General features: G+C 38.4%; 2 protein-coding genes across 9 annotated transcripts in view; one reads left to right on the top strand and one right to left on the bottom strand.

The window, feature by feature from the left end:
* Window positions 1-16,359, top strand: part of LAMA1 (laminin subunit alpha 1) — a 110,927-nt gene extending 94,568 nt beyond the window's left edge. Inside the window, exons 49-63 of the mRNA XM_072852705.1 lie at window positions 49-199; window positions 1,349-1,493; window positions 2,224-2,365; window positions 3,520-3,634; window positions 3,837-4,007; window positions 4,712-4,863; window positions 5,378-5,563; window positions 6,038-6,200; window positions 7,331-7,443; window positions 8,548-8,737; window positions 10,727-10,885; window positions 11,919-12,072; window positions 12,681-12,814; window positions 13,915-14,137; window positions 15,790-16,359. Of these exons, the coding sequence (XP_072708806.1) occupies window positions 49-199; window positions 1,349-1,493; window positions 2,224-2,365; window positions 3,520-3,634; window positions 3,837-4,007; window positions 4,712-4,863; window positions 5,378-5,563; window positions 6,038-6,200; window positions 7,331-7,443; window positions 8,548-8,737; window positions 10,727-10,885; window positions 11,919-12,072; window positions 12,681-12,814; window positions 13,915-14,137; window positions 15,790-15,950 (2,359 nt within the window). The 3' untranslated portion in view covers window positions 15,951-16,359. The remainder of the gene's footprint in view (window positions 1-48; window positions 200-1,348; window positions 1,494-2,223; window positions 2,366-3,519; window positions 3,635-3,836; window positions 4,008-4,711; window positions 4,864-5,377; window positions 5,564-6,037; window positions 6,201-7,330; window positions 7,444-8,547; window positions 8,738-10,726; window positions 10,886-11,918; window positions 12,073-12,680; window positions 12,815-13,914; window positions 14,138-15,789) is intronic.
* A 1,729-nt stretch (window positions 16,360-18,088) lies between these two features.
* ARHGAP28 (Rho GTPase activating protein 28) overlaps window positions 18,089-25,605 on the bottom strand; it is a 75,924-nt gene continuing 68,407 nt past the window's right edge. For all 8 annotated transcript variants that reach the window (XM_072852706.1, XM_072852715.1, XM_072852707.1 and 5 more), the window contains 3 exons: window positions 24,158-24,312; window positions 23,444-23,508; window positions 18,089-21,507 (listed from right to left, as the gene is read on the bottom strand). In XM_072852706.1, the coding sequence (XP_072708807.1) occupies window positions 21,416-21,507; window positions 23,444-23,508; window positions 24,158-24,312 (312 nt within the window). In that variant the 3' untranslated portion in view covers window positions 18,089-21,415. The remainder of the gene's footprint in view (window positions 21,508-23,443; window positions 23,509-24,157; window positions 24,313-25,605) is intronic.

The following is a 25,605-nucleotide window of genomic DNA, read 5'->3' as shown; positions in this document are numbered from 1 at the left end:
AAAACACAAATCTTCTAATGTTTTTAACTCTGATTTCTACTTTTGTAGTCCACAGGATGAGGACACTTCATTCCATTTTGATGGCAGTGGATACTCAGTTGTGGAGAAGGCACTCCGCTCAACAGTGACTCAGATAATAATATTTTTCAGTACCTTTTCACCTAATGGGCTTCTTCTGTATCTTGCTTCAAATGGCACTGTAAGAAAATGGATCCGATTCTTAAGCTGTCAAAAACTATGTTTAGATCACTTGATGGTTTCTTGCTTTCTTTGTTATTTTTCAGCTTATGTATATTAAAACAAGTTGTTATCTCTGTATGGATTATCACCTGTGATTGACATCATAAGTCAATGGAGTAAAGACAGGAACCCTAGAGATAACTTTTTAGAGCAAATATTCACATATACTAAGGGCAAAATTAAGCAATGAAAAGAATTCTCCATAATTTGTTTTAATTCTAGACTAAAATTAATGATTATTTAACTAAAGGCAAGAAAAAGAAACAGTAGGGACAACAAACTATTTTTGTTCAATTGGAGGAACCTTTGCAGAATGTAAAATCTTTTGGAACTGAGCTTGCAGAAGGACAATATAAAATTGAATAGCCATATTGAATTAAATCCATAAGATGGGAATTCAGTAAACTGAACTAAACTAAATAAAACTCCCTGCAACAGCAATACAACCTACACCCATCTCCAGACCTTCATTATCATGTCATGCAGTTTACTGCATACTTAGCTGGTGGTTTTCTTTAGCTGGTGGTTTTCTTTTCTTGAAGGAGGATAAAGCTTTGTTTAGATACAGATTGTTTCAGAGTCACTGTATTATTCATTTACTTTGTTATGTACTCACTGCCTGAATACATTGCACAATGATATCTGACAAGTTTTACAGTGCAGAGGGGCACTTCTAATACAATTCAGAAAGTCTTTTTTACTGTGTGAAGAAGCTCTTTGCTTCTTCCAGAAAGAACATTGTAGTGTTTGATCATTATGCTAACAGTCAAATCACTCTCAACTTCATCCAAAAAAAAGCAAATGTGACATTTGTTATTTAAACCTTCCTCTGCTGAGTAATCAAGCCTGATGATGCATTTAAGTAAGAATAACAACAAAACAAAACAAAATGACATCCTTGTGAAGTACCTGTAACTTAATTTTCCTAAACATAGCAAAGATAAGTGTCTTGGGCCTAACAAATAGTCTAGGTACAACAGTTACCGAACCTTTTTCACACAGTAGCCCAAACCTACCAAGGATCATCCTTTTGGAAGATTTTATTTCCAGGAATGTAATCTGTTGTTTGGGGTTTTTTTGTTTGTTTGTTTGTTTTTTCCCCTCCCAGAGAGATTTCTTGTCCCTTGAGCTTGTTGATGGCAAAGTGAGACTGACTGTTGATCTAGGTTCAGGACCTCTTGCTCTTACGACAGAAAATCGTTACAACAATGGAACATGGTATAAAATTTCATTCAGTCGGAACAAGAAACAAGGTAGGCTACAGAGTGAATAAAAACAGGTGTCTGCACATTTACAAATACAAATATCTAAGCCACAGGGACCATCATTGCAACCAAATTTGGTCACTTCTAATGCAGTTTCTTTAGCAGCCACACCTATGTTACTTTGCTTTTAGGACAGCAGTGTAAGTCTTGTGCATGGTTTGGCACAAGATTGTTTCAGAGCCACTGCATTATTCATTTACTTTGTTATGTACTCCCTGCCTGAATATATTGCATAATGATATCTGACTTAAGTTTTACAGTGCAGAGGGGGCACTTTTAATACAATTCAGAAGGTAGTGCAGGTAGTGCAGAAGCTGCAAGACAAAAACATATCAATAGTCTTTAAAGAGTGAAAGATCTTTTTCCAGGTCTGTATATCAGGGATCACGTTTTCTGTTCTGCATTTTAATAGTACCTAATACATCAGTATTTAGGGCCTGCGTTTGGGAAGTAATGCATTACAAATAATATGTGTTGATAACTATAACATATATATTTTTTCCTGTAGAATTCCCCAGATTTGGTTTTGTCAGAGAAGAATGAATGAGATTAACAGAATAGCTGGAAGTACAATAAATTACTCATTCTAAAAATAAGAAGATTGTCTGTACATGTTTGAGTCAATGAATACATTTTCCTTTATTAGAGACAAGATTGCCAAAATGGAAGAATGTGTATTTGTGTCCTTCTCCAGATCTTTACTCTCTTTTCTTTGCAGGAATTTTGGCAGTCATGGATGCATATAACCTTAATTATAAAGAAACCAAGCAAGGGGAATCTCCTGGGGTTGCCTCAGACCTGAACCGCTCTGATAAGGACCCAATCTTCATTGGTGGGCTGCCAAGATCGAGGACTGTGAGGTAAAGTATCCTCTCGCTTTTCCCTCTTTGCTAAGACTCTTGTAAGTAGAGGGAAAGACTTTAACAAACTCTGCTATCTCCACTGAAATTAGTGAAAATCAGTGAAATCTGAAGTCTTGTTTATGGCCATGTATACCACAGAATTATCTGTCCTTTGCCTTCAAACTCTAATGTGGTGCTTTTCAGTGGTTGGTCTGACACTGCAGTTCAGATCAGAGACAAGCTTCTGTTTTTCCCATCCATGGGTGATTTCCACAGCAGCCGCCTGCTCTTTGTGTCAGACTGCAGCAAACATTCAGCACTGCTGCCTGGAATGATGCTTCTTTGATCTCTACCTGTGTAAGCCTTGTGTTTTCCAGCTGGCATTTATGGACAAAACTGCACTTCACGATAAAAGTTCTACTTCAGAAAGGAATTCTTGTAATTCAGTTTTGAAACTTGGAACAGAGGAGAAACAATTGTGAACAGATCAACAAAAAACATTACAAATATATATTTTGTAGCATGTCTCTAGTTTATACTTTTTGTATCGCACATCCCAGGTGAACTTGTAAAGTCGAATTTCTTCCAGTGGCTTCACTTTGAAAGGATAAACGTGGCAAAAGAAAATCTAATTAAACTGGCTGCATGCTCTTGACAATAAGGTAAATTCCAGGACAATATTGGTCTCTGCGCAGTTATTGCAGAGGTGCAGACTTGTTAATCTTAGCTGGCATGGCAGCCTGTAAGGGATTATGGCAGGACAGCCTTAGATTTCTCTGACTTAAACCTGGAACCAAATTAGGCATCCTCCAGACTTAAGAAATGAAAAAGAATTGCTAGGTAATAGAGAGCTACAGTTACCTCTCACACAAAAGCCATTACATTTCAGCTGAAGATTCACTTTAAAGTTTTGGAAAATTACCTGGCCTGGCAACACAGCATTACACACTTGTATGTTTCCATCTGGGGACAATGTTAGCTGACTCTTTTTAAGATCAGAATTAACATCTGCTAAGAGTAAAACCCAAATTACCCCTGTTTTCACTTACACTGGGCTGACTGCATTCTTTAAAACAGATCTCTCTTTTTCTTATTGAAGAGAACTTAATCTTTTCTGCCAGGAGATTCCAAATACTGCTCCTTGGAAAAAAAATCCTTGTTTTGTGTTTCAGGAAAGGTCTTAATAGTAGAATGTATGTGGGATGCATCAAGAATCTGGAAATATCCCGTTCAACCTTTGACTTGCTTAGAAATTCATATGGAGTAAGAAAAGGCTGTGTATTGGAGGTAGGATATTTTTAGGTTTTGTGACCTGATCTTTATTGTTATTGAACAATGAATAGTAATGTTTGTGAAAGAATATAGTGAATTGAAATGGGTTTATCTTGAAAAATTCTAAGATAATCTAATCTATACTTGAATTTTTTTTTTCTTACTGGGCGCTATGTAGGGACAAAGTCAGTAATTATTTCTCTTCCTCATAAAATAGCCTATTCGTAGTGTGAACATCTTGAACAACGGATATATTGAGTTGGTACCTAAGTCCTTGAGCCCAGAATCGGAACTGATGGCAACTTTTGCTACAAAGAACAGCAGTGGCATCATCCTTGCTGGACTCAGCAGAGGACTGGAAAAACGACGACGTAGGCAGGCACATTTGGCAAGTACTGAAAACAAAGATTTTTTCATTTTGTTTTTGCCATTTTTATTTTGTAATATCAAGTCAGGTTTTTATGACTGTAACTTGCAAAGAATGAGAAAGAAAAGTTTATCTGGCTTAGGAAGGCCCAAATACAGAGGCTAGGTGGGGAACAGAGGATATTTGTTGTAGCAGAGGAGAGGTGAAGGATCAGTTAGCAGAGACCTATTACGGTCACTGGGACTCAGAATGCTTTTGCAACAAGGAGGAAAACTGCACGTGAAATGCACACAGAGTATTACTTTCCACTTCTGTTAGTCAGAAGTAGTTATTGAAGGATTTGAGATGAACAGCTATCTCGTATCTGGTGGACTGTTTTGGAGCTCCTGGAATCCAAGGACAAAGTCTTAGTAGGAATACCTGCCCCTTCTTATTTCCTTCCTCTAAGGGGAGGAGTAAGGTGGTGGTGGTATAAAAAAACTCCTGCATTTTAACCTGAATTTTTATCATGACCAGAGCAATTTCCAGCTTTCATGTTTTCTATTAGAAGGCTTTGCACTCTGATAGGTACCAACACATGCCTACTAGTCTTTGAGTTTCATTTAAAAGTTTGTTTACAACAAAGTTGGAGGTAAATTTTTCCAAAGTAAGTTCTATTTAAACACTGAATGAGTGACAGAAAATTGAGTTATAGTTAAAAATTAATCTTCTGATTAAATCCACAGCCCTTCTTTTCCATCATGCTGATTGATGGTCATCTTGCAGTGCATGTTAATGCTGGAGATAGAGCAAGTACTAGAAAAGTAATTCTTCAGTCTGCTAATGGAACATACAGTGATGGACAAGAACACTCTGTCATCCTAATCCGGAATAAGAGGTACATGTGACTGCGAACAGTACTACCTGTTTAATTACTGTATGCTGTTGTCAGTTCACTGCGCTCTCTGAGGAACTGCGTTTGCTAGCTCATTAGGTGGAATAATCAGGGCTGTGTTTTTCTGCTGTTAATGGAGGTGTTCTGATTTACGTGATAATTGTATACAGCATACAGCCACTGAAGAAGTTGTAGTTAAAAGCTCTCAAAATCTCTAGACAGCTTGGGCCACTTGAGTAAAGTATACTAAATAGTATTAGAAAAAAATACAGCTATCAAAATAATTTGGAAAGAGACCTATCAAAATAATTTAGAAAGATATTTGACAAAACTCTACATGTTAAAAATTATCTAAAGAAGAAGGTCTTCTAGTTTTAAGACATTGAAAGGATTATCAAAGTGATGGAATCTTTATTTCTTTGAACAGGACATTTTTGAGGCTGAAAGGAATGCTTTTCATTTGAAAATAAATGTCTAAGGCCCTTGTTGAATGTTTTCCCTACTTCATCTTTTTCAGGATCATAACTGTACAGGTGGATGAAAGTAACCCTGCAGAATTGAGGCTTGGTTCATCAGCAGAAATGAGCCCCATGAATATTTCCAACTTCTATGCTGGTGGCATTCCAGCAGGAGAGGGCATCTTAGGGCTAAAAATGGCTGGCTCCTTTCATGGCTGTATCAGCAATCTTATTTTTAACAAGGAGTAAGTCAGAGGGGTAACTGCCCTGTTTCGGAAAACTGCGTATAGTAATTATTAATTGTAGTTTGTAATCTCTTTCATTACATTGTCCATTTGCCTGGTTTTTAACATAAGACAAGCATGATACTGATGATCTGGGTGTTATAACAGGCAGAAAATGGATATTACCAGCTACATTTCCAAATAGCATCAAAAAGGTCTTTAATGTGTATAGAGGCACTGCACAAAATGCAACCGTCTCTACTATAGTTTCATCTGCATTCACAGACAGAATGGTTTCCAAGAATATTGTCTGTTAATATTGTTCTATGGACAGATTAACAGATTATGCCACTTCTCAATCTTTTTGTCCCAGCATGCCACTTCTTTCCCTTTCTCCTGTTACTGGTGAAAGACCCTGTAAAATACTCTCCTTGTGCTTGGGAAATGTAGGGATTTGGGATTTCACCTCTTAAAATGTAGGTTTTTAAAACACAGGCTTTTGTATTTCACCACTTCCATGAAGTATGAACATGTGGATATGGAAAGCTGCTTTTTGTCAGAGAAGCCTAAACCAGCCATGCAGCCAGAAGACATTGAGATTCAACCTGAACTTCAGGCTTTACCAGTTCCCCTGAGGCCTCTTACAGATACAAAAAAAGTATGTGTGACAGCAAAGCTCTATTGCCTCTTCTAGGAAAGTGTTCAACAGCAAGATGCATTTTAGCTTTGTGGAGAATTGTCAAAGTATGGACTGTGTATATTTGCTTCCTTCTATGGTATGGAATGGTTCAATGAATGTGGATTTGAAATTACTATTTCTTATAGAAAACCTGTGATATAAACCTTTATAGCAGCCTGTTGGCCTTTTGGAAAGGAAATGTAGTTAGGTTTATCATTGTTCAGGGAGCAACACTAAAAAAGAAAAGAAAAAGTGGAGTGATAATCCCCCAGCAGAAGGACTTGACAGTAACTATTATCTTTAGCGTGTTCCTGCCAAAGTGGCTCTGTGCTGAGATTTGCATTAGCTGTGCAATTCAGCATTCACATTTTCCTGGTCACACACATGCAGTCTCTGCTCTGTGTCAAAGAGGAGGCACAAATTATTCCAGAGACACACAGTGTCTGAATGCAGCTTGCATGGCATCTGTTTCCTCTCACACAGTCCCTGTTCCCAAGAGAGAAGGCAGCATTACTTCTCTCCTTCTGCAGCTGCACGTCTTTATAATGAAGTGTTTCCAAAGCATCCTGAAATCATTTTTCTGTGGCAACAGAAAGCAGGATTTTATACGTTTCATAAAACTGTGGCTATAAAAAGAAATAAGCTGTCCTTAGAGCTAAAGTATAGCTTTGGCTCATACTCTGTTACTCAGCTCTCCATCCCCCAAATCATAACAAAAATGTGCGTCCTCACTAAATGGGAAAATATTTCTACCAAGTCCATAAGATTTTCACACTGCAGTTGTACTCTGTCTTCCAGCATTTGTTATCAAAAGGGCTATCAATTAAGACAAATGCTGAATGAATACTTCTCAAACTACAAACATTTCTCAGTAGAAAAGACCAGTGCTGTCCATGAGACATAGCTTAATCATTAGAACTAGTTCTTTTTGAGCCTAAAGAGAGCTCAGAATGATTGGGAGTTTAGCTAATTGATGTTGCTGTATACTTTGTGGTTATAATGTGGGTTAGTTTTGCTCCTTACAAAGTTTTGCATAGGCACATTGCCATTCAGCACTTGCTGGTCAGCACCTGATACTATTATTCTTAATAAAGTCCTTTAATTAACAGGTAGTTTGTGCAAAAGATGAACTACCTGATCGTGTTCAAGGTGCCCATCAATTTGGACTTGCCAAAGGCAGCCACTTGACACTGCTCTTCAATCAGTCTACTGTCAGGAAGAAGTGAGTATATCCTGAATCACACATGTACACACTGTGTTACCTTGTATTAAGCTACAAGAAGCCCAGTGATGGTTTTGATGAATGATCATTGCAGTATCAGCTTTGAACATGGCCCTCGCTTCAGGTTTCTGTGTGTTCCTCATGGAAGAAGGTGGTATGACCACCACAATGTAATTAATGTGTCTTTCCCAGCTTTGTGGTCATGAGTTTAACTCATGGTCAGAGTTCTGCATTTTTTTCCCCTCAGACTTAAGAGCCCCACTGTACCTTCTGTATGCATTTTGATTTCTGTTTTCCACATACAAAGCTCAGCTGGTCCCTCCTCCTTTGACTGATACAGATAACATCTTGCCTTCTCCTCTGGATTTTCTGCAATTGCACCTTCCATGTCTGCTTCACTCCCCAGGTCACTGAAGGAGCTAAGACTACTGAGAAGAATAATTCTGTTGAGACTTAATGTGCAATAGGTTCTCTGCCACTCTTATTTGTTTGAGAGGCTCCCAACAAGGTTCCCAAAACACAGCCTGCAAGCCACTTGCGTATGCTTCTTTCAGCTCAGGAAGCCTCTGCAGGCATTGAGAAAAGAGCCTTTTTTGCTTCTAGCCCTTCTGTTGTAACTATTGAACATAAGGACATTGCAGAGGATTAATGCTATGTAGCCTGAACCTAGTGTCTCCACAATAAATGGCTCAATCAGCTCCTCTACCTTTTAAGCCTCCCTCTGTTCTCAGTCTGCCTATTATATCCCAGGAAGCCTGGCTGATAGTAATGGATGCCATCACATTATCCTGGCATTCGTTCCTTTCTTGGGGCAATAGGCAAGCCTGCAGTCACAAACAGCTGAGCCTGTCCCTCTTATAGCCCATCTCACTCTGTGACAAGCACTTTTTCTGGCTCTGACAGGTACAGGACTGATTTCTATTATGAAATACATTAGAGGTCATGCTTTCTTAGAATCAATGCAGATTCTACTTTACTGGCCTTTGTAATAATAAATTTCCTTTCATACTAGTAAATTGGTTGAGGCTGTTCTCTGCCTCCAGAAAAGCTTTTTATCAATGCAGAAGAAATATCTTTCAGTAACACTGAATTTTTATTGTCTAGACTTTCCGTCCAGCTGAATCTCAGAACCTTTGCCTCCAGTGGCCTGATTTACTACATGGCTCACCAGAACCAGGTTGATTATGCAGCCCTACAGCTTCATGGGGGACAGCTCTATTTCTCATTTGATCTAGGCAAAGGAAAAGCAGTAGCTTTTCACCCTGCTGTTATCAGTGATGGAAAATGGCATACGGTAGGTAGTCACCAATCTTGTACTCCATTTTCTCTTCCCTGGAGTTACTGGGATGGTTTTTCCCTGCCTTTCCTGTACGTTTTCTGTGTTGCAAAGGCAAACAGGTTTTAATCCAATCATGAAACCATTCAGATAACTTACATTTGAGTACAATTATTTCATTTTTAAATTCTTATTAATTATGCATCAATTTCAGCATCCAACTACTGGCAAGTATCTCAGATTATTTAGAAATAAAATAGTTCACCAACTATGTAATAATGTAATAATCTTCACCAGAGAAGACTCCAACAGAGAGGTCTAGAAACTCTGACTTTTTCCACAGAGAGCTTTCCATGCACTGTCACCAAAGACCTGCAACTAAGTGTGTGACAGGGTGAAAGAGATTTGTGGGTGCACAGTTTCTCCTTCCTCCCACTTACAGCTTAATACCTGAGCATGTCATAGCAGCTAGTGCTAACAGAGAAGCACTCTCTTTCCTTTCCTTGGTTGATGCAACATGAGAAAGGTAGACATTTGGAATGAATGGAGGCTGGAGGGGGAGGACTTGGCATAAGGAGAGTTTGAGGAGAAATTATGGCTACAGCTTTCAGCTGTCATGTAGCCTTCAGGGCCTTCTGTACGAAGACTCTGTGTCAGCCTCTATTGGTCCAGTTCCTCTGAGCAGCCCACCTGCTGCTGGCTCTGGCTTTCTTCGTGAGAAATGACTGTGATGTCTGCATGAGTTTTAACAGCAACTCTGACCACATTACTTTTCCTTAAGGCAGGTGAGGATGACAATATTCATCCTGCTAAGCTTCCCTTCCCTTGTCCATATGTGAAACCTTAACTCCAGGAAGTGGCTTCTGTGGGACAAAGTGATTGATGACACAAAGCTGCCACCTCTCCTAGGTGCCTTGGGAATCAGCAGAGTGTTATTTTTGCTTTTCATGTATAATCATCAGAAGAAACACCAGCAAAAAATAACATAGAGAAAGCAAATGTGAACTTCTGTCAGAGAGAGATATCACAGTTAAGCTCTGCTGCCTACCCTGAAAGGAAGAACGCTCTAGGATTTACAGCTGCATGTTTAAAATTAAATATACTCATGTAAAACTCATACTCACACTATTCACTTTTTAAGAGATTAACAGATTCCATATGAAAGCTGACCTACCTTTACTAGCCAGGACATAAAAACATTGAACCTTTTTTCGGAGATTAAGGCTGAGTCACACCACTTCACAGCTGGGGGTGATTATTGCCGTAGCTCTCCAATCAATTTAAGCTAATATGCATTGCTGCCGAAAGAAACACTTCTTTCCATTCTCTACCATCTGCTTATATCACCCTGCTGTACCACTTTATCCCCTTACCAACCCAAACGTTCATGGAACCTCATGTTGAACCTGGTCAGGATTCTGAGTGGGGCTAAAAGTAACCAGGGAAGAATAAATGGCTAGCTGACTTCAAAAAAAGTCCCTCATCAGCATGTGAGTAATTGCTTTAATGCAAGAAAGGCATTGGGGCATGAATGAACAAGATGGACAGAATTGGAAAGCTTTTTGGTCATAGCAAATTCAGCACTGCCTATCATAAAATTATAATATAGGAGTGTGCACTTCAGAGGGCTAAGATGACTCAGCTGGTGGGCAGCACAATAATTGCAGAAGGCCGGCACAGTACTCCCCTCTTCAAACTCAGAGGTACTCATATCCTAAGGCAGTAAACTAGTGGTTTTAAGTAATGTTTGTTAAGGCACTGAAAAACTTATGCAGGACAACATACAGTCATTGTGAGCCCTTGGGGAGGCAAGGAAGCAGTTTAGCTGCTCAGTTGCATTCTGAAATGGCCTCAGCCTCACAGTGAATTTCAAGAGGATGCTTCAGTACAGTATGTTCAAAGCAATCTAACCACTAAAAGATTGTCTTGCTTACTTCTATGGCAAATGATGACTAGGTAACTGATTCAGCTTACTGATTCATGTTTGCATGCTCTCATTTTTTCCAGATAAAGACAGAATACATTAAAAGAAAAGGTATAATCATTGTGGATGGACAGGAATTGGTAGCAGTCAGTGCTCTGGGAGATGGTAGCACTTTGGATGTGGAGGGGAAGCTCTATGTGGGAGGACTCCCCTTAGACTACGTGCCGAAGAATCTTGGGAATGTAAGAAGGTTTGGAGTGGTGGGGTGTCTCTGACATTTTGCAATACTAGAATGAGTATACTGCATCAAACCCATCTAATTCAGTATCCTGTCTCTGATGGGCAAAAAAAGAAGTACTTAGGGAAAGAAACAACAAAGAAAGTAATGACCCTTTATCAGATAAATCTTTCCAGCTTTCTATGGCTTAGTGACTCTAGCTAGAGCTTGTATGCTTGTGTTTTAGTAATAGCCCTTAACAGATTTTTTTCTTCTATCAATCTCTCTGTTAAAAATGGGTAAAGAATATAAATTCCTGTGTTTTATAGTATTAGACAAAAGTATGACCTAGAATCTCAGACGTTTGGGTACCTAAGTTGTATTGCATTCAAATAGGAATTAGGTGCCTTAAATATCTCTGAAAGGCTGAGTTTAGCTGCCTGAGATTAAAACATACTTTTTACACATGCTTTTAGAGGGTAGGTTTTTGTCACCTTCCTCCTTGTGCAGCCCATTATCTCAGGGAGGATTCCAGTGATGATAACAATGTTTCTCAAGTCCTGGGCATACTTTCTTCACCCATGCTTTTTAATTGGATAACAAGGCTAAAAAATATTTTAATACTTTGAATCTGCAATTGCTGAAAATAGTAGTAGTGAGAAATTATAATGAATCTTTTTGCTGGATAACACTCTAGTGATCTATACTTGCAAAATGTGGTACAAAATCTTGATTTACTTGTTAATTTGCTGAAGCATGTTTGGAATGTCTTTAACTGTTGGGTGTATCCCTGCTCGCATTTGAGCAAATATAATTCTTTTTATATGTTATAGAGAGTGTAATACTGCGAAGACATTATGTACATTTGTAACCTTATATAAGTATATGTAATAATAGATAAGTATATGTAATAATAGAAATGTAATTACATAAATATTTTAGATCCTGCTGTGTTTTGTTCAGAGAATTTTTTATTTACAGTAACATTAGGTGAATCACTAAGAGAGCATTGCAGCAGTTTGTATTACACATTAACTCTTGTATTTCAATATGCTTAGGTGACTCACAGTATTCCTGCCTGCATTGGTAGCATGACGATTAATAGCAAACAACTGGACAATGAGAGCCCTGTCTCCATCTTTGCTGTGAATAAATGCTATGTAACAGTGCAGGATGGTACTTTCTTTGATGGGAGTGGCTTTGCTGCTCTTGGTAAGTGTCATTAAATGAAAGCAGTACCTTACTGAATTAATGTTAATGCAAACGTACTCTTTTTAGGTCTTGCTGGAATTGTGTGTAATTAATTCACTCCTCACACAAAAAGTGCATGCCCTGCATATGTATTTCTAACTGAGTCCCTTTACTCCATACATCCAAAAGTGGCCATTTCTGCAAAGGGCTGTCTTCCACAAATGAAAGAGCTAATGATTCTAGCACTGGGAAAGAAATGAACTACCTCTTTCTTCAGCTAAGAATGTCCACATTCATGATGTTTTAAGTTAAGGTCTGTTAAAGGGCATGGAGACAAAAGATGTAGGGGACTTGTGACGTAATGTGAAGTAATTGTGCTTGTTACTGTTTCTTACAAATGAGATAGAATGTATTAAATCTAAATTAATTAAAGAAAACTTATTTGGGAATTTATCTTTTCCAGTATAAAATGTGAATTATGACTTTAGAAAACTTTCCGGAGATTCTGCAAGGTCGTATCCCAGCAGAATAATTAACAAGCTTTTTAGGCCTTTTACTTACAATGTATGTATTCTACTTTGTACTGTGGGTTACAAGTCTTCTCTTAGAAGCTTATAACTTCTTTTCAGTCAGAGAAGGTTACAAAGTCCGGTCTGATGTGAACATCACACTGGAGTTTCGTACAACAGCGGTGCATGGCGTTCTCCTCGGGGTCAGCAGTGCTAAGGTTGATGCCATCGGACTGGAGATTGTAAATGGCAAGGTAGGCTGCCCTGCGCCGGCACACTCATTTCACAAGGCTTGCTTAAAACTGGGAGGCTAGAACTGTTGGGTAGCAATAAATAGACACCAGTGAAACGTGAGGGAGTCAAAATGGCCGAACCAAATCCCCACAGAACTAGTATGGGACAGACTTTCAGTCTCAAGGTTCCTCATCATCATTATATCATAAAATGTGAGATTAGCAGAAGTCACGGGAACTTTTTTGCCTTCTTAATTAGTGTGATTTTTGTTAGTCTGCAGCCACTGTGACCTGCTGTACTAAATACCTTGTATGTTAGACCAAATATATACCTTTCTTGTAGCTTAATACTTTTTCTGCCATAGAGCTACACTTGTCCTTGATAAACATATTATTGCATGTACAAAGCGCCCTGTTTTGTAATCTCTTCCTCAATATTCATGAGCAATTAACTCACTCTCTACTTCTACTGGCCATTATGCTCCATAAACCTTTTAACAATCAATGCATAGTTCTCCACTCATCTCCTGCATAAAAAATGTATACTTGATTGCTCTTAAGTATTTCCTTTTCTCAGAAATAGCTCATTTTTTATTTAAAACTTCCTAGCTAGATACAGTGTTAAATATCACTGTTTCTGTGGGACATACTTTCTCAGTTAATATTTATGTATTAATCCTCACCACACAGTTGAGGAAATGTCTACTGCTTTGAAAAATAAATACATGAAATAAATCAATATATGTATTGGCAATGAAAAGTGCTTTCAGTCCATTCTCTTTCTCTTCAGTTAGATACAGTGGATCTTCTTTCAGATCTGAAGTCTCAGCTTCTGTGAGAAAATGACTTGATTTGTATTTGTAAGAAACATTGAAATCCCAAGTGAAGTATACCAAGCTAACCCAATGGACCATTGCATGGATAGATCTAAGTCTTTTAGATTTTAAAGATACTTCAATAAGGACACACTCTGTCCATCAAAGCAAATATTAGCTTTGCATAATTACCAAACATTTATTAAAATGGAAATCTCTGCACCAGCATGATTGTGCTTCTATCTAGGAAAATTAGTTCATGTATTCTTACTTTATATCTTTATTGGCATCTGGCTGTTTATACAGGTTTTATTCCATGTCAACAATGGAGCTGGCAGAATAACGGCTACATATGAACCAAGAGGCACAAATAGTTTGTGTGATGGAAAATGGCACAAGGTTCAAGCAAACAAAAGCAAACATCGCATTTCGCTGATAATTGATGGGAATTTGGTTCAAACTGATAATCCCTACATCCAGTCAACATCTGCAGATACAAACAATCCCATTTATGTTGGAGGCTATCCTGGTAGGTACAATAATATTTCTCTTCCGTTCTCTCCCTCCTGCTCTCACCCTCTCTCATAAGAATGGCTCTTAACACATGTGCTCGCTTCCTCCCTCTCCCTCCCCTGCGCTCTCTCTCTCTCTCTAATTCATGAAGTTCATGATTGAATTATAAATCATAGTTACCATTTTCCACATTGTCGCTGAGATCACAACAGATTAATATTTGTGTATACTGTCTTTGTGGAGGACTGCATTAAGCTGTTGAGTGTGCTGGCAAGATCAACTGAACTCGTATCACTTTCCTACACAAACCTGCTCCTTAGTTTCTGAGAAGGATTTCCTCCACATGATTTGGCTTTCACAGTCTCTCTCAGACTTCACAACATCTCCACCTGTGTACCAAGAGGTGTGGTTCTCTTGCAGTCAAATTCATATTAAGGCTTTCCTTCACATTCATCTAAGTAAGGTTTCTATAGTGTTCTTCTCTGCTTTATTTTTGCTAATGTTTCGTGTCAGGGGCTGTGCAGGCAGAAGTCAAGCTGCTGCAGATGAACATATATTTCCCTTGTTCTGTGCAAATTCCCTTCTGAAGTCTGTCAATCATACTACGATGGTAATATAAAAGATAGTAACACAAAAAATATATAATTGAATTACTTTTCAATTAAGTTGTGCAACTCATTAGTTCATAATTTGAACCAAGACAGTGTATTCATTAAGAGGGACTGAATTTTGAACATCATGAGTTTGGCCTGTTTGCAGGCATGCTTTTTAATGAACACATCAGTACTGAGAGTTTGGTTTTGAGTATCTTATGCTTTTAAACATAGCATAAAATGCACATATACATTTGTCTCTGAAGCAGCTGTTGCAGTTTATCAGTTCAGATATTTCCATTTGTGTGAAAACAAGAGTGATGAGGTCTGAAGGGCAAACGCAGCTTTTAAATATTTGGAAAGCTTTAGGGATAATAGCTTGAAATGTTACAGAGCCTTCTGTTGGACAAGGTTTTGGTGCTTAATGGAAAATGTATTAATGGTAATTAACCAGATCTTGATTAATATTTGGTCTTCCTCGAATACCAAAGCGGCCTTATCAGCATCTTGTGAACTTTTTTTTTTTTAAAATAGGGTAATGTGATACTAATTGTTCTTTCAGTGCTCCATCTGTAAAGATAGGCTTCATAGAGAAGAGAGAAATTCTTCAGTTTAGTTGAGTACTGCAGAAGTGGAATGAATTGTTTCACAGGTTGTATGGGAAAAAAAGAGTTGGACTCTTTCCCAGCCTCATTTTTTGGTTTACCAATGGAGTCCATGACTGTGTACAGCTCAGCTGTTGCTTCATATTCTGTCAGTTTCAATTTTAACTCGGAAGACACCTATGTAGAGTGGCTTTCCTCTCTCTTTTCCCCTCTGTTGTCCACCGGGATGAATTATTTCTGCAAACTCTGCACAAGTTATCCCAGTGCATGGCTTATGCTTGAAGGCAGCAGTGACTGTCCGTGGTGGGATGTACCAGATCATCCAAACATGAATGGAACTTGGTGCTCCTCAGATGTTGGTTTTAGCTCTCATATGGGAGGGAGGGGAAGCAGTTGAATAATAACCTGGACCTTTGTATTGTTTCAGTTCACTGGAAAAAGATTCTACATATTTCATGTTTGTTTTTCAGCTGATGTGAAGCAAAAGTGCCTCACAAGCAAGAGCTCATTCCATGGCTGTTTGAGGAACTTCGTGTTGACCAAGGGCCAACAGGCAGAATTGTTTGACTTCAGCAGGGCTTTTGACCTGCGTGGAGTCTTTCCTCATTCCTGCCCTGGGGCTGAGCACTGAACTGCAGCAAAGCCTGTCTGGACTGAAAGAGGGTTTTTTTGTGGATCTGTTATTTTTCATTCTCATTTTGTAATGAAAAGAAGAATTGGTGAGAGCCTGCATCTCTTTGATTTTCTGGTTGTTTTCCAACTCAGGTCAGTTTTTTTTTTTTAGTCAGAAGCTCTATGTCTGCATTTTAATGAAATGGTTTTAAACAACAAATACCTCTACTACAATGTTAATGGCATCAATTGGGTATTTTTCTTTTGGGAATTTTTATTAATCAGTGTTTACAGTATGTTTTATTTTGATTACTTGACAGTATTTCATTTTCTTGTGTGTCGGTCATTTTATAAAAAGATAATAATTTTGGACCACATAATAAAATTACAATAAACTGTGCATTATTTCATGTAGTTCAGTTGTCCATACATTTCAATTAGAAGGAAAAGAGCCAGAAGGCTGAGAAGTGAAAAGTACCAGAGGATAGAGTCCAGCAGAGGGAGCAGGAGACTAAAAACATAATTTTGAAGGTCTCAGATTCAGAGTCTAATGAATAGAATTTTCTTATATGGTGGCTCCAATCCCTTTTCCTTCTGCCTTAATATGCAGTGCTTCTGACCCCCATTATAGCCACATTGTCTAGGAGGATTATGTTCCCGTTTATGCTTTCATATAATCAGCTGCAGGACAAGCAGCAACTCTACAGCACAGAGCCGCATATGAAATATTGTGTTGGTGAAGAAATAATTTGGGTCTGGCTTGGGAACAACTATGTATTTTGGCAATGAGAACTTTCTTGGGAAAACAGTATTTCTTACAGGACACGGGAGCACCTTTGGTGCTCTGCGATTCCTGATTCACAGGCCAGTCAGCAGTTCTATCTTCACCTTTTCCTACTGTGTCTGCCTCTGTTTCTAAAATGAGGTTTCCAGTAGTTGCTCTTGAGCCAGGTTTGGGGGGCACGCACTCAATCTGACTCAAGTAAGGACATCCACTCATCAACTGGCTGGATCATTGATCAGTGACAACCATGTCTCTTGAAGATGCATCTATAATAAACATAGTTCTTTACAAGTCACTTTCATCTCCTTTTTTCTCTTTGAACTAGCAGTACTTTTGTTTGCTCCTTACAATTTTGTTTGGCTTTTACTATGCATTTTTACAATTCATTCTAAAGTCAGTTTTGCCTATGTATTTCATACTAGTGTAAAAAATGCTAGCTCAAATGAAACCCCAAAGCAGTTTGTCATTGATTTCAATGAGGCAGGATTCCAAGCAGTGTCATTTTGTACCTTGCATCGAGGTAGTCCAAGAGAAGAGCTCCTGGACCTCTTCTAATTCAGAACTGCTCCACTTGAGCAAGGATGGCAGAATGTGGTCTTTTGTGTAGCTATTCAGGTGCTATAACAACAGAGTTGCTTTTAAGACAGATTCACCACTGCTTTTTGCAATTTCTGTCACCTGCTTCTATCTGAAAACCGCATGTTTAGATTTGAAGAGCTTGCTTTGTTGGTATTGGTTTTATTTTTGCCATGGATACAATACAATGGACACATTCTGCTGTACGAATACACTTATGTGTGGGATTACTTCAACAAAACACATAACATAATGAGGATTGTAAGGGAAACGTACATACAAACATTTTGCTTTGATTAGTGGCATCATATTATTTTCCAGAGAAGGCACACATTAATGGAAAGCCATAGAAAAATAAAAACTGAAACATAGTGTGTTTGTATTTTTTACCGATTAGTCCCAGGATCTGATCTCGTAAGGTTCACGTTACAAGCAGTAATTGAGGCAACATGGTTTGGGTAAAATTTCATCCATATCCTGAAATATGTCTTTTAATATATATTTTTTGGTAATTTCCAAATCTTGCCCCTTAGAAGGAGAAACATTTTATTAATGTAAAGGACTAGTGGAGAGGTGAAATTAATAATAGAAAGTTTTGGAATACTAAACCTCTAAGCCAAAATATTTTTCCTGGAAAATGCAGAGTGAGGTAGTTTAATATTATACATAGACACAGACACATTTGCACACATGCACACATTCTAATGACATTAGCTGCATAAACAGGTTAGAGCATTCCAGTCTGTTTCCAATACCTACTTAATGCAATACACACACACACTCTTTCTCTTTTTCTCTCTCTCTCTCTCTCCCCCTCTCTCTCGATATGCAAAATGCTGTCTTTGTAGAACCATGGAGTACATAAATGCTTGAGGCATCTTTGGAGTTTGCTGAATAAGTTTCTCCCTGCTTGCTACCACTTTCTTATTAATAGCTTTCCACATATGTTGCTTTTTGTTAGGTGACAATCCTATCATAACTTCATTTTGACTTCAACTGCTGTTAGGAGGAACAAAATTCCAGGTGCCTCCACCAGCATTTTGAAATATAAGGCCTAAACCTGAGACCTCATATGCAAAAATGTGGTAGAGATTGTTCAGTTTGTCTGCTGCATATTAAATCAAGTTAGTGTACCACAACAACACAGAACAACTTAATGTGTAACAGTATTAACCACAGTACACATGGGTCATTAGGTGCATTTCTATCAAAAAAGAATTTTGCCATTCTGTTTCAGAGACAGCAGGTATTTGGCCATGTTGTCGTACTCTGGGCACTGTACGTAGAATCTAGTTCATCTGCTAAGATGCATGCCTTATAAAGTTATAGGCAATTTTAGTATAAAACAAGTGTTCACAGGATGGATTTCATTACATCAGATTTGGCTTTCCTAAGTTGCAAAGTGGTAAAAGGTGAAAGTCTTCCAAAAACCCCTTCTATCCTATATGGAATACAGCGAGATCTATTTCAGAAATAATTTTGATCAAGTCCTCACTTCAGGGTCCAGAACATGCTGAGCAAGTTACAGTGTGAGCACATGGGTGCTCTGTACTTTCCCTTGCACGGCCATTGAGAACGCAGAGTAAAGTGAGTGGACAAGACAGAGGAGGTCAATGTATTTGTCTGAAAGTACTGTAGAAAGTTATCTCATTTGCTATGACATTTCAAATTCTTTAGTTAATGTTTAGGCTCTTTGTAGAGTCATAAAAGCTCTTTCGTTGGCTATAAATACAATGATGCTTAGCATTTATATGATGCTCTTTGTATTCAAAGCACTTTGCCCATAAAATCCCTTTGCTGAGTTTGTCCTTCCTAGATGGATGTTTATAACTCCTGTTCTGCTCAGGGAATTGTTTGGCTGCATCTGAGACCAGAATTTAACTCAACTAATTATCATGTTACCTTTATAAGGAAAGTACTAGTCCTGCTTTACAGCTAAAAGAAAAGGGCAGCATAGTAGAAAGAGTTGTCCATTGCCACAGAGGGAACTAAAGGGAATCAGGAACAAAGCATTTGACAAAACGTTTATGCTTTGTCCTATGAACAAACCACAGATCTACTCTCTCTCATATACTTAAAATAAATAGTTGTCAAAATAAGCAGCGTATTTTATAATGCAACTGTCCTGGTCTTAACCTGGCTGCAACTGTGCATGCATTAGTGTTAAGAAAAAAAAAATTGGAAAGTTAAAAATTTCACTGTTTTAAAGAAAATGAAAGAATAATGTTGCTAAATTTTATCACTTTTTATCTCAAGAAGGTAAGAAAGACAGGGGATCTGCCTTCTGTAGACATTATTGTTGCTGGTAAAATTACTGACTCAATGTTGATTTCTTTTACTGAATGCTAACAATGAAAGTTAACTACTGGAGAACACAGTTAACTTTGAACCAGAAGTAAGGTTTCTAGAATGTGAAAATCTTCATTGCACAGCCTAGCAGAACGTCACAAGTTACAAGTTTCTCTGCAGGACAGCGTACTTTATGTTCACCTGGAGGACTTGGTTCAGAATGCTTTTACATTGCTAGCTGGTAAACAGCACCAGCTTCTGCCTCATCTGTGTGTCCAGATCAGGAACAAAACCCACTGCTCAGCCTGTGGGTGAATTCATTGTGCAATATTGTCGTCCAACGATGGAGACATTGCAGTGCAGTTGAAGGCATTAGTTCCCATTTTTTGTGTAAGACAAAGATGAAAAAAATACTTGCGGTTTTCCAGAGACTTGTGATTTCCCTACTCAACAAACACGCTGTAGTTCTATAAAGTATAGCCCAAAACCAGAGGATTAGGTGAAGAATGGTGCTCACCCTTGTGACTGGCTACAAACTAGACATACTGTCTAATAATTGCTGTGCTGCATTCCCAGTGCAGTCGCAGGCCACGGTTCTCTTGTCAGCCTGTGTGTTTGCACAGACTGCATGCCATCTGTAAAAGGAGCTGCAATTTGCCTATGTATTTGTAAAACCCCCAGCACAAGTGGGCCTAGTTTGGCTATGGTTTTAAGGCCCTAATGTGTAAATGTTAAATAAGAGTATTAAATCCCTCTGCTCATTGGAAGCTCTTTTTCTTCTCCATGCTGTATTATGCAAGATCCAGAAAACGATCTCTCTTCTCAATGCAGCTGAATAGTATAAAAGTTGCTTACATATTAAAGCTAAAATAAACAAAAGAAAAAAGGTTACAAATTAAGAAACTATAATGTTTAACAAGAAAGGTGACGGCTGTAAGTGGCACCATTAACACATAGCTCATGTTATGGCATTACACAGACTTAAATCTGAGAGTATCAAGTAAAAGATGGAGCCAGGGGAATATGCCCCATCTCACCTAGCATTTATCTCCTGAAGCTTGTCTGTGTGACAGGGGAAGGAAGGAGAAAATGGTTTGTGGTGCTACAATTGCACACAGTAATGTGATCCAGACAGACAATTTTGGGAGACTGGTAGTAATATATACAGTGGTCCATACATAAAGCAGTATAGCTGTCTATACAGTAGTTCTTCCTCCTGCCTCCCTCCCTCCCCCAGCATCAGGTACTCATGAGGAGTGACTGAGAGACATAAATATTGCAGTAATGCACACTGTACAGGTTTACTTTCAGCAGAAAGGTTTGATTTTGTCACACAGCTACGTCTTGGCACCGCTGCAGGCCAAGGTCCTCTCTTCCACACTTGACAGGTACCTTCTCTTCTTGAGTGTCTCTGGGGTGCTTCTATGTTACACTGTGGTCGGTAGTGTTTCATACATCTGTGGATGCCGCTGCATTCTTTCCTTTCCAAAAATTCACGTTCTAACTCCAGGTCAGGAAACGAACAACTCTGTATGTGACAGGTTGTTTTCTGTGCCTCCGTACCTTGGTCTGTCCTCCTTGACTCCTGGGCCAACTGGCACAAGTATAATCCATATGAAAGCATAACTGATGTGCTATTTTCAGATGGTCCAGAAGCTGGAGTGATAATGCTTATACCAAAAGTAGTACATGGCGAACATCAGTTGGACAGTACAGTAGGAAGGAATGATATCCTGTAGCTACCATTTTGTTTCGTCTCTGCCAAGAGCTTCTTAAAAAGACAGGCATCACTGTTGTCCATTTGGCTTTTGTCCAGTACGCCACAGCCTTCTGCTTCAGCTTGCTTTTGGTTTTATCACCCATTCTGCCTGAGGATTTGCACGGTAAACATCTAACATGTATGCATCTGGATCCAAACAGTGCTGACCTGAAACAGAAATCGACAGCCGTGAATCATAGGATGTTTTGAGCACATCAGTAAATGGGACAGAGCTATGTTAAAATGTCCTTGAACGTATCTCCAACTTGCACAGAGCGAGCCTAGTTTGGTGTGCCCAGCTGACTTCTTGCCTGGATACAGACAGGGGCTTCAGTAAATTTGGCAGTGATTTTACTCAGTGAGAGTCACGAATTCACTTTAACTTCCAGGCAGGATGCCCTGCATTACACTGACTTATGCACAAGGCATTTAGTCAAGTATCGACTTGACTAAATGAACACGTGAACAAGTGAACTAAATGAACAGGTGAACAAGTATTATGGTTTCTTTAGAAGCATTAACAACACTGTTACTGTAAGTGCCACAGTATGGTTTTTTAATTTCTCTGGATTTACTGGGCTGGATTTATAACTCTATGACTTTGTTTCTACACTATTTTTAAATGCTGAAAAAGTAGCTCTGTAAACCATGTGTTCCCATCCAGCTAGGATCTTGCAAAGAAATATAGGGACTATATCAAGGTTTTTTGTAGTTGCTGTTTTGCTGGTTCAAAAAAAAAGAGTTCTCTAAAGTCTGGCCGTTTGAGGGTTTCGTTAGGTGGTGACCAGGACTAGGAGTTGGATGGCTGGGGAGTCTCTGCTGTCTTTGCCACAGAAAGAAGCATTTGGTGCCTCTTAATTGAGTAATAAGGCAATAAATTTTTGAGTTAAGTTTGATTTGTTGGACTATATTGCATTTACACTGGGTGATGAACCCATTTAACTGGTAAGGTTACATTGTTGTGACACAAAGGATTATGGTAAAATTTTTGTACAGTTACTTATAAGGTCACTGGGGTCCTAATGATTTTATTCAAGTGAAAACAGTATAAATGAAATAATCCTTAATCAGTGGACTAAGGTACCCTGAAAGTTCTAGGACTATAAAAAAAAATTTAAAATGAAGACACAAATTAAATGTCCAGATTTTTGAAAGAGCATGGTGGGAATACTTGGAATTGTTTCACAAGGCCTTTAGGATCTTCTCCTGTTTTAGCATCAGTTGGTCATCCTGTTTAGCCAGACAAAACAAATCACTAATCAAACTTAGCTTTGTATGAGTATATATCTTCAGTGATAAAGACTTTGCTTCTTGACTGCTGCTGAAGCAAGTCCGTGATGTTTTGTAATAACTTTATAGAAACTGTTTAGAGCTGAATCTAGAAGAATTAAGGAATAATCTAATCAGACAGTTGACAAAAGACTCCAACAGAGCATCCAGAATTTTAGTATGAATAGAGAAAGGATAGAGTCAGGACTGTGCAATATCAAATTAAAATCTGCTTTTTGACCTTTAGGCCAGGAACTTGTGTGGCAAGCCACTGTTGTTATTACAAAAATATCACTGCATGAAACACGGAAGAAGACAAAATCCCTACTGCAAGGAATTTACAGTCTAAATAAAGCATATGGATTAGTATGAGTATAATACACCCATACATGCAGGGGATGAATTCTCAATTTGTGTTTTTTATTTGGAGGAGGTTAGCACTTCAGTACAGTGAGGAAGAAATAGGTCTTGGGAAAAGGCTTGACAGCGAGGTGGAATGTGCTCACGAGAGGAAGACTAAGGACCTCTTAACCATGGAAAAATGCTCAATTATGAGAGTGAGAGAGGTAAGCAAAAGGTCAGATGAATTTGGCAAGACTGTCTGGAGTCCGGCTGAGATCCAGCCATCACATCACTATCTCCTGCACGGTGTCCCTTCAGTCATACTGTAGTCAGAAGGAATCATTACATTGATTTTAACAGCTTTTGGGTCAGACTCCTTTCCTGCAGAAGGACTGGAAGGTAGGAGAGACCCAGCTGTGTGAAAACAGCACTGCCCTGAGGTGTTTTAGGAGGCTAAGGACATTCAGATTGAATTTTCAAAAATGAGACCTACCTATATTTCCTCCAATTTCATGTAAACTTTGGATCTGGCCTCTCATGTTCTGTGATGAACCACGGCTAGGATAGAAAAAAACCTTCAGTATGTCTTTCTGTTATAACCACTGCCTTATCAACCACCATCTATATTAAGCTAAAAATTGATATTTTTGCCCCTGTGCACTTACTTATCAAAAGCAAGGACTTCCACCAAACGGAGCACTGCAGAATAGTGAATCTGCTACAGAGGTAGATTACTGTGTCACAGTTAACTAAGCCTTCTATTATATGATTTATTTTTTATTATTTATTTAAAGAGAATTATGTGGTAACTTGGGAAGACTTTGCAGAAAAGACTTTCAGATACAATTTACCATTTCCCATAACTGTTAATAATTACTACCTTAAAGAAATAAAAACATTAACATTTTATGGGCAGATGTAAGACAATCCCTCTGGGTTCTCTATGCAGCAAGTCTATAAAAAGTATGGTTTTAGTAGTGGCATAACAGAGGGCAGATTGATTCTGTATAGGAGCCAATTATTAAGTAAAATATGAAGAATAAAATCAGTGGTTACAATTTCTTTAACCAATGTAACCATAAATTAGCAATTTTAGATTAGAAAAAGAGTTTTTGTAACACAATGAGTCTTTGAAAAGGGGACAATCTATTCATTAATGGTTCTGACATTATTGCTCAGGAAAAACAAAATGTTCTGATTTACCCACCTGTTTTCACAGTGGAATCGAGCCAGGATGTCCTTGGCTTTTGTTTGGCTGTTGAGTTGAATTGCCATAGAGACTTTTGAATGCAGTGGAGCATAAACTCTTATCACCCCCTCGGGTATGTCAGACTGTAGGTATGGGGGAAAAGTGACAGCTCCCTAAAATCAATATTCAGTAGAGTAAGTCTAAGGCAAATATTGCTGTAGCTCCATTCAGAAGCAGTTCTGCAACTCTTTTGAGGTTGCTTGCAAAAATCGCTGTCCTGGATTCACTTAATTATTCAAAAAACATATTTACAGTCATACAAACACAAATTTATAGTTACAGTATAATAAGATAAGACACAAAGACACAAACTCCTTGGTAAGCATCACATAAATGCATGGAGAATAAAGTACATCCCTTGAATTTTAATTGCTTGCAGTAATACTGAGTCAAGTTGTTATCTGAGATTTTTTTTAAGTTATTTTTGTTAACATTGGTCAGTGAACCAACTGCTTATTTAAAAGTACATAAAAATGACTAGGAATATCTGGTCTTCCTTTTAAAGGTGAAATTCTCCTGGGGCATGAAGATCCAGTTCTCTGTTTCTGCTTCCTATAGCTTCAACTAGATCGAAGCTTACGTACAGTAAAATATCAAAGTACCATATGGTCTCTGTTAATTTGAAATTTGACCTTGTGTAGGGTTCAGATGATCATCTATGAAGTTTATGCACTCTTCCATGATTAATGGCAGAAAAATCAATTAGCAAGGTTTGCATTCCAGTTCTAATTCAGTTAATACCATGCTGAGCAGAGTACAATAGTCTCTCCAGTCTCTGTCCCTGTGTAATTTAGAACATCTGAGACCCGGGGATTGTGTTAAGTGCTCTCAAAATTCAACTCAGTTATCCAAACAGAGTTTGCCTCCAATTTACTGTTCATATTTCAGCTACCTGCCATGGCTAGTCTCATTTTTATTAGATGCAAAACCAATTACTATGATCAATGAACTTGCCTTCCCGAAGGTGCAATGACTGCAGTAACTGACTCTCCTTAGAAGCTCTCACTGTATTTGTTCCAGGGTGAATACAGTTTTGCAACGCAGTAGTCCACACTGCCACTTTAAACAACCATCTATGTCTCCATCTGCAGCACAAATGTGTGTCCCACCCACAATATATTTCAGTCAATGATGGCAAATGAATTCTCCAAAAAGCTGAATTAACATGGATTCATGATTCACACATATCCTTTTTCTTTCTGTTTTTTTCCCAGACATTCCCTTCTGCATTTTCTCTGTTGTCTGTGTTAGGTTGCTTATTCTCTATTTCTTGTCATCTCTTAATATCACTTCTTCCTAATTTGTCTTTTCTTTTGTTCTTCAAAACTATTCTTCAATAACTATAGAGTCCTTGACCAGTTCCTTGATTACTCCTCTTACAGTTCACCAATCTCCATTCTTTTAAA

Source organism: Ciconia boyciana, chromosome 2, assembly GCF_034638445.1.
Source record: "Ciconia boyciana chromosome 2, ASM3463844v1, whole genome shotgun sequence".
Lineage (NCBI taxonomy): Eukaryota > Metazoa > Chordata > Aves > Ciconiiformes > Ciconiidae > Ciconia > Ciconia boyciana.
This window is presented reverse-complemented; position numbering and strand designations above follow the sequence as displayed.